The sequence below is a fragment of the Neoarius graeffei genome, chromosome 19 (assembly GCF_027579695.1).
Source record: "Neoarius graeffei isolate fNeoGra1 chromosome 19, fNeoGra1.pri, whole genome shotgun sequence".
NCBI classification, from domain to species: Eukaryota; Metazoa; Chordata; class Actinopteri; order Siluriformes; family Ariidae; genus Neoarius; species Neoarius graeffei.
In genome coordinates, this window is record NC_083587.1 from 69632700 (window position 1) to 69642279 (window position 9580).

Sequence of the window (9580 nt, forward strand, 5' to 3'; positions counted from 1 at the left end):
TGTGAGAGAGTGTGTGCTGTGTGAGAGAGTGTGTGCTGTGTGAGAGTGTGTGCTGTGTGAGAGTGTGTGCTGTGTGAGAGAGTGTGTGCTGTGTGAGAGTGTGTGCTGTGTGAGAGAGTGTGTGCTGTGTGAGAGAGTGCGCTGTGTGAGTGTGCGCTGTGTGAGTGTGCGCTGTGTGAGAGAGTGTGTGCTGTGTGAGTGTGTGCTGTGTGAGAGAGAGTGTGCTGTGTGAGAGATGGTGTGTGCTGTGTGAGAGAGAGAGTGTGTGGTGTGAGAGAGAGTGTGTGGTGTGCGAGACAGTGTGTGGTGTGTGAGTGTGCTGTGTGAGTGTGTGCTGTGTGAGAGAGAGAGTGTGCTGTGAGAGAGAGTGTGCTGTGTGAGAGATAGTGTGTGTGGTGTGAGAGAGAGTGTGTGGTGAGAGAGAGAGTGTGTGTGGTGTGAGAGAGAGTGTGTGTGAGAGAGTGAGAGTGTGTGAGTGAGTGAGTGTGAGAGAGTGTGTGTGAGAGAGAGTGTGTGTGGTGTGAGAGAGAGAGAGAGTGTGTGTGGTGTGAGAGAGAGAGAGAGTGTGGTGAGAGAGAGAGAGAGTGTGGTGTGAGAGAGAGAGTGTGGTGTGAGAGAGAGAGTGTGTGTGGTGAGAGAGAGAGTGTGTGAGAGAGAGTGTGTGAGAGAGAGTGTGTGTGGTGTGAGAGAGTGAGTGTGTGTGGTGAGAGTGTGTGGTGTGAGAGAGTGTGTGTGGTGTGAGAGTGAGTGTGTGTGTGAGAGTGAGTGTGTCTGTGAGAGAGTGAGTGAGAGAGAGAGTTTTTATGATGCACTTTCAGAAGCTCTTTATTCAGGATCATTGAGTTACAGAACAGGTTTACATTATAAATCATTCCATAATCATCAAACACACTTTTATATAAACGCGTGTGAACACAAATCTAATATCTCATCATCTCATCTCATGATCTCTCGCCGCTGTTCAAGTGATTCAGAGTAAATTTTCCTCCTCAACCATCATGAAGACCACACACCAGGTTAGCAGGAACGGCCACATCTGTAAACACCAAAAAACACATCTGTAAACATCTGTAACACCACACACATATGTAAACAACAAGCACACATCTGTAAATAAACAGTAAAGAGGTTGGTACCGATCTTGGCTGGTTTGGGGAGATTCAGCTTGTTCATGATTTCCACAAACTCCTCCAGTGGGCGGGTTAACCTCGGGTTAAACTTTCTCTCCTCCTCCACTGTGGACACAGTCTGTCCTGCTCTCACACACACACACACACACTTCAATCTCCCACTTTATACACAAATTTACAACAAACAGATCAGGAAATGTGAAATCTGTGATTTACAGTAAACCAGCCCCCCCTACATATACACACACCTTTGTAGTCGTGTGCAGGATAAATGAGACAGTGTCCTGGTAAAGTGAAGATCTTCTGATGGACAGATTGGTAAAGCCTCTTGGAGCAGCCTGAGAGCACAGAGGCAAAATCAACACACCATCGTTTCCATGGAGATATTTAAATGTTTTAAATACAATAATAAAACCCACAGCAAAATATTAAATGAGATCGAGCTTCCAGACACAGGTAATGAGCATGAAGTCAGACTGATTTCCTCAGTGAGTGACAACTGAAGTGTTTTAGTTCCCGCATGTTTGTGTGACGCGAGGCTTCATCTAGCTGAGTATGATTTTAAACTCCTCCAATTCTATTCACTTTTATTCCTACAGAATTCTCACAAAGCAACTTTACAGAAATCTGGATATAAGTATTTTAAATTTATCCAGGGTGGCACGGTGGTGTAGTGGTTAGCGCTGTCGCCTCACAGCAAGAAGGTCCGGGTTCGAGCCCCGTGGCCGGCGAGGGCCTTTCTGTGTGGAGTTTGCATGTTCTCCCCGTGTCCGCGTGGGTTTCCTCCGGGTGCTCCGGTTTCCCCCACAGTCCAAAGACATGCAGGTTAGGTTAACTGGTGACTCTAAATTGAGCGTAGGTGTGAATGTGAGTGTGAATGGTTGTCTGTGTCTGTGTGTCAGCCCTGTGATGACCTGGCGACTTGTCCAGGGTGAACCCCGCCTTTCGCCCGTAGTCAGCTGGGATAGGATCCAGCTCGCCTGCGACCCTGTAGAACAGGATAAAGCGGCTACAGATAATGAGATGAAATGAGACATTTGACACGAAATTAATTCCATACACTTCTGCCCTCGTGTGGCCATGTTGGTTATTTCACCCCCACTTCCACCTCCTGAAGGTTCAGTTCAAAACTCAGTTTTCACTCCACCTTCAGGAGGTGCTGTTGTGGCTCCTGCAGGTGCTTGGAGTGTCATTCGTGCACATTCTCGGAAATTTTCTGGTGCCATTCCAGTGTAAACAGGGGCTTTAGAGCCCAGCACCATGTGACACTGTGTGCACTACTGACTAAACAAAACTAGTAGGGATGCGATGATACCAATTTTTTTCAGATCGAGTACGAGCCTTTCAGTACTCACCAATACTGACCCCACTCCCCCCATTACTGACCCCACTCCCCCCATTACAGCATCACAGAACTGATGACTGCAGGAAAGTGTTTGTTTACAGCAAGCATGTGGCTACTAAATTAGAGTAAAATCTAAAATAAAATGTTAAGTCATCTCTGCAGTGTGCAGTGAAGCGAATGATGAACACAGGACACACTGCTGCTCCATACGCCTGTGGTGAAGCTCACTGAGTTTCATCCTGCAATAAACTTTACACGTTTTTTCTGATGCGTAATCCACTGAACCTCACTTTTATCCCTCCACATGCACAAAGTACACAACGATGTCACTCACACTGCCACTGCTGCTACATCCTTCTCTGCTCCTCCTACTCAAGCGAGTAGGACGCTTCTTTGCTTTGCTCCTGCTTGATCTTTCTTTTACTTTACTCTCTCATTTAATTTCCATTATTTTTCATTTTATTTTTCATCTTTATAAGATAAGTTAGCTTTTAAAACAAAATGCCAGGAGGCAAAAAATCCAGGAGATCCTGCAGAAAATGCACAGAACTAGAACAGAGGATTTCTATCCTGGAATCAAAGATTGATGTTCTGCCAAAGACGGACGAATTAAGAGCGATATCTCAGGAAAGGAGTACAGAAACAGTGGCTGAGAATGCAGAGAATGCACCCCGACAGGCCGATGGCATTGCAGATCGAGTGGATGAAATCATCGATCTAACAGGGCAAAATGTGAGTACAGAAAACTGGCACATGATGGGTGGCAGGCCCAAAAATAAAAACAGAAGAGTAATTACCTCAACACCAGCTCGTCCTGATACTATGCAGCCCATGCTCCACAGCCATGCTATTAGAAATAGAGCCAGGTCTACAAACTGCAATAGAATTTACAATCCTATGGAAAATCCACAGCCCATAAGGCTTCAGAACAAATCTGAATGCCTCAGGGATGTGGAAGCGGAATTTTCAGGCGGACAAACACATCATAGAAAGAGATCGCACCACAACCGAAGAGCTGTGGGAAGAGGCAAAAAGCAGCTCATAACACCACCTGATCCCACAACCCTTGTTCTTGGTGATTCCACTGTAAGACATTTAAAAGGACATGGGATGATTATTTGCTGCCTTCCAAATGCATCCATCTCTGACACCAAAGACAGCATTTTGAAGCTCATGTCCGAGCGTAAAACTATCAAACGTATTGTTGTGCATGTGGGAGCAAATGATGTTTTCAGAGAACAGCTGTTTGTCCAAGATGATTTCAGAAAACTTTTTTCTGATCTCTATAAGACTGGAATACAATCTTTTATCAGTGGCCCACTCCCTGCAAGGGGAAGCTTTGCACTTACTCGACTTTTCAGTCTGAACACCTGGCTTGGAAAAACTTGTTTTTTTATTTGGTATGAACTTCATAGACAATTTTAACCTTTTCTGGAATCGCAGAGAATTCTTCAAGCCAAACAGCACTGAACTCAGCTGGATTGGGACCAAAGTTTTAGCAGATCACTACAGCCTCGCTTTATAACATGCAATTTTCTCTCAGCCAACATCAAGGAAAACAGTTGATAAGATATTGCAGACTGACTTTGCAAAGCCAAAACAATCATCCATGCAAGTCTTCACCAAGGACACACAGCCATCTGGGGCAGACTGCCAAGGACATCAACAATCACATGAAGAATGTGAGCATGTGATTCCATCATCCACATCTCGACCCCATGCAAGTATCACAAAGACTGTCATGGAAACAGTCACCACAGACACAGTCATGAAGACACTCACAAAGACCTCACCAAAGTTCCAATCTCAGTCTCGCTCTTCTGACTTTATTGTACCATCTCCGTCTCCCCCCTGCATGGATTTCCCTGAAAGTATGCAGAGATTGCTGCCAATGGCTACACTCTCTTTTTCCAGTCCAAATCAGTCGCGACAAGCAGTGTACCCAGTTCGTCAAAAATCAACCAACAGACTGAACTGTGTTCACCCAGGACTTTCAGCTGGCTACCAATCTTTTTCACCATCTAAAAAATACATGACATCTCCAATCCTTCCCTCATCCAACCATATGGAACATACAGAAAGTCTTGTATGATGTGCTGTGGGTCCCTACATTGGGTGTAGTTTTGAAAACAAGCTGGGACCCAGTATGCCTGTGCCATTCTCTATTCCTGTGTTGATAAGAAATAGAAAACATAGAGCATATTTAACCCAGGGGGTAAACCAGTCTAGTCTCCTTCCTGTTTCAAAACAACATCAGAGTGCCCAAGCAGATATTACTTCTAGACTTTCTGTAAAGCTAGCTCTTCTGAACGTTAGATCACTTTTAAACAAGTCATTTTTAATTAATGATCTTATCTGCAAACACAATCTTGATTTTTTGCTTTTAACTGAAACTTGGCTGGATCAAGCAAATAGTGCTACCATCCTTATTGAAGCAGCTCCCCCAAATTTTAATTTTTTGAATGTTACCCGACAGGGGAAAGGTGGAGGGATCGCAAATATATTCAAAGTCTCTTTTCAATGTAAACAGTCCTCACTTGGTGATTTTATGTCCTTTGAACACTTATGTGCACTTGTTACATGCTCTCCTAACATATTATTATTAACTATTTACAGGCCTCCGAGACATTCAGCCAAAGTTTTTCTGGAAGAGTTTGGTGAACTGTTGTCAGTCATTTGCTTAGAGTTTGATTGTCTTATTATATCTGGGGATTTTAACTTGCATGTAGATAATCCTGAAAACACTTATGCCAAAGAACTACTTGCACTTATTGACAACTTCAGCCTAGTACAACATGTACAGGGGCCGACCCACTCTCGTGGTCATACCCTTGACCTCGTTATCGCAAAGGGTCTTACTGTTTCTACTACTGTTGTTGACCTGGCCTTATCTGATCATTTTTGTGTTTTCTCTGATGTTTCTATGTCTCCTCACATTCAGAACAGCTCAACGACTATGGGTAGGAGAGTCATAAACGACAACACGTGCTCTCTTTGAGCAAGCTCTCTCTCGGATCTCAACCAAAATGTCAGACTCTGTAGATGATTTACTGGAAATATTTAATTTAAATATGACCCAAATTATGGATGATATTGCTCCATTCAAAATCAAAAGAATTAATGACAAGCAGAAAGCACCATGGAAGCAGTACCCGGCTGTTAAACTGCTAAAGAGAGAATGTAGGAAGACTGAAAGAAAATGGCGTAAATTTAAACTTCACATCCATAAAGAGATGCTTTGTAAATATAATTATGAAATTGGTACAGCAAGACAGTCTTTCTTCTCCAACATCATCAGCAGGAATATGAACAATGCCCGTGTGCTATTTTCAACAGTAGAGAAGCTAACTAATCCCCCACCACAATTAGCACCTGAACTTCTCTCAGTTAATAAATGCAATGAGTGTGCATCCTTCTTCAAAGGTAAAATTGATAAAATATGGCAGAATATTCCTCATAATATATCTCAGTTGCAAATAATTGAAAAGCTGCAATCACCAGTGACACAGACAGATAAATTCAACACAATGTCAGAATTTTGTTTAATTGATTATGAGACTCTTGAAAAAACTGTACAAAATCTCAGTTCCTCAACATCTGAATTGGACATTCTGCCCACCAACTTTTTTAAGTCTGTTCTTCATCTCATAATTACAGATGTGCTTCAGATCATAAATACATCCCTAGAGACTGGCATTGTTCCTGTGTCCCTGAAAAAAGCCGTTGTAAAGCCCCTACTTAAAAAGAATAATCTGGATGCTTCAGTATTAAATAACTACAGGCCAATATCAAATTTACCATTCATCGGGAAAATCCTTGAAAAAACTGTCTTTAATCAATTAACTGCCTTCTTGATATCAAACAGCCGTTTTGATAATTTTCAGTCAGGATTTCGTGCCAATCATAGCACTGAAACAGCGCTGATTAAAGTTATAAATGACATACGTCTTAATACTGATGCAGGCAAAACATCGGTCCTGGTATTACTGGACCTCAGTGCAGCTTTTGATACTGTTGATCACAACATACTGCTATATCGACTTGAACACTGGGTTGGGTTGACTGGTAAAGTTATCAATTGGTTAAAATCATACTTAAAAGATAGAAGCTTCTTTGTTACCCTGGGAAATTGTACCTCAACATCAATGTCCTTGACCTGTGGTGTCCCCCAGGGGTCGATTCTTGGACCATTACTTTTCAACCTTTATATGCTCCCACTTGGACAAATTATCAAGAACAATTCAATTTTGTATCACTGCTATGCAGATGACACCCAAATTTATTTTGCTCTATCACCTAATGATTATGCCCCCCTTGAATGTCTCTACCAGTGTATCGATCAAATCAATAGCTGGATGTCACAAAATTTTCTTCAGCTGAACACAGATAAAACAGAAGTAATTCTATTTGGGAAAAAAGATGAAAGACTCAGGATTACCACTATTCTTGACACAAAGGGGATTAAAACTAAAGAAATGGTTAAAAATCTTGGTGTTTTCATTGACAGCGAGCTAAACTTTGACAGTCACATGAAAGCAATCACTAAAACAGCATTTTATCACCTAAAAAACATTTCCAAACTAAGAGGACTTATGTCAAAAAATGATCTGGAAAAACTGATACATGCCTTCATCTCTAGTAGGGTTGATTACTGCAATGGCCTTTTCACAGGCCTGCCAAAAAAGACCATCAAACGACTTCAGCTGGTTCAAAATGCAGCGGCGAGGGTTCTCACACGAACAAAAAGAACAGAGCACATTACTCCAATTCTAAGGTCCCTTCACTGGCTTCCAGTAAGCTACAGAATTGACTTTAAAGCATTGCTGCTGGTGTACAAATCTCTAAATGGTACAGGGCCCAATTACCTCTCTGATATGTTGCAGCAGTCTAACCCAATCAGATCTACCAGATCGCAGCAGCAAAATTTACTGGTAAAACCTGTTGTTAAAACAAAGTGTGGTGAAGCAGCTTTTAGCTACTATGCAGTGCAGCTGTGGAACCAACTGCCAGAGAACATTAAAAATGCTCCTGCTGTTGGCAGCTTCAAATCTAGACTAAAGACCAAGCTGCTCTCAGATGCTTTCTGCTAAATTATTAATATCATCTTTACATGTTTTAAACTTTACTTAACTTTTACAGTCCTGCATGTTTTAAACTTTACTTAAATTTTATTCTATTTTATTCTGCTGTTTTTTTACTGAACTTTTACTTCATTTTATTATTTTATTTCTACTATTGTTTAATTCTTATTATTTTTCTTCCCCATTTATTTTATGTAATTTTATTTTCTATTGTTTACTGTTTTGCTTTTACTTCTGTAAAGCACATTGAACTGCCACTGGGTATGAAATGTGCTATAGAAATAAACTTGCCTTGTCTTACATGAGCACATCATACAGCCCTCTCCACAACTATTGGCACCCCTTGCAAAGATCAGTCAAAAAATTTTAGGGGGGGGGGGGAAAGTCCTTTTGGTGAAGTCGCTTCACCCCACACTAAAAAAAAAAAAAAAAAGAGAAAAATCCATCATTTAAAGCGAGACGGCCTTTCAATTTCATAAACTCGGTGAAATTTAGTTGCGTCTGAAATGTGGTGATTGTGATATCTGTTTATTTCTGTAATATCTCACAAAATATCAGGCCATTCTGTGGCTGGGAAGTTATTTAATTTGAGGGGATTAAAGCAAATAATGTGCATGAAATCGCTCGCTTGGCGCAGTCAAGCAGACAGAGGAAGTCCGTGTGCGCATGCGCAGGTTTACCTTCTTCTTCTTCTTTTGGGTTTTACAGCAGCTGGCATCCACAGTGTTGCATTACTGCCATCTACAGGTTTCCCTTTGAGCGTGCACTGACAGTTCCATCATTCTGTCGCTAAACGAACAGCTGATCACACCGAGGTGCTCGCTGAGCGCCAATATTTATTAGTTTGGTCCTGCGTTTCCTTTCCTTCGTATAGAACATAACATCTTTTCTTCTTGTTTTCTGTTACTGTAGTCGCTCTTTCACGTTTCATTCGCACACTCACGTCCTCCATTTTTCTCTCCTGTTTCAAATTTGTATCCCACAATGCCTTGCGTGAATGGGGAAAGCCCACCACGTGATGCATGACGTAGTATCTTGAATTGGGTCATGGTGAAGCAGGAAAAAATAGTGGAGAATTTAGGGCCACGTGGCGTTCTTTCAGAGAAAAATCTCTCATCAAGAAATTATTTTCAATAAAACACCCGACACAGTGTACTACACTCCCTACTTATTAAACAAGTACACTAGATAGGGCACAAAAACACAACAAACTGAAAACTGAAGCACAGTAACAGCAATGTGGAGGGTCTGACAGGCACACACACAGTGTGTGTGTGTGTGTGTGTGTGACCTTGTTGGAAGTCAGTTCTCCCACATCCTCTGATCAGCAGAGCATCTCCAGTGAAGGCCATCAACTCGTCTCCTGTCACAAACGTCACACACCCATCTGTGTGTCCTGGAGTCTCTCTGACTGTCACACACTGACACACACACATTATGAGTGTTAATAGTGTGGATAAATAATGAGTGCAAACAATAGCACAGTAAAAAAAGGATCCTTATTGTTCTTACATATTTTCCAAAAGTAATGGTGTCCCCTTCTGACAGCAGGATGTCGGCACGAGCGCCGCTGTGTTTCGATATCGCACTCTTCAGCCCGAATACTCGCTTCTTCAACAGCCCTGTTCCGGTCACATGATCTGCATGGCAGTGTGTGTTTGCTGGGGGTGGAGTTACATAAAGAGTTATGAGTAATCATCAGTGAGGAACTGACACTCACAACCTCCTGTATTTTAATAATGGCACCTACTCCCTATGTAGTGCACTAGACAGTAGTGTGAGAGTTTAGTGCACTACACAGGCAGTGAAATAAACACTTTAATGAAAATACTTTTGTTTTCTAAACACTAAAATCATCATCACTGCCCTCTGTGTGATTAATAACAGGAGAAACTCCAGTGCTGTGAACATGAGTTAAATAACACTGTGTTTACATCTCGGCTGAAACGTGTTGGTTTTGTTAATAGTGTTTATGAGGTAAAGGAGTAGATCTGGAGGGTCCTCAGGCATACAGTGTTTTGGTA

General features: G+C 42.0%; 1 protein-coding gene across 1 annotated transcript in view; it reads right to left on the reverse strand.

Moving 5' to 3' along the window:
• Positions 1 to 798: 798 nt before the first annotated feature.
• ethe1 (ETHE1 persulfide dioxygenase) overlaps positions 799 to 9580 on the reverse strand; it is an 11190-nt gene continuing 2408 nt past the window's right edge. The window contains exons 3-7 of the mRNA XM_060900545.1: positions 9069 to 9217; positions 8848 to 8977; positions 1379 to 1468; positions 1137 to 1253; positions 799 to 1036 (exon numbers count right to left, since the gene is read on the reverse strand). Coding sequence (XP_060756528.1) covers positions 990 to 1036; positions 1137 to 1253; positions 1379 to 1468; positions 8848 to 8977; positions 9069 to 9217 — 533 coding nt within the window. The 3' untranslated portion in view covers positions 799 to 989. The remainder of the gene's footprint in view (positions 1037 to 1136; positions 1254 to 1378; positions 1469 to 8847; positions 8978 to 9068; positions 9218 to 9580) is intronic.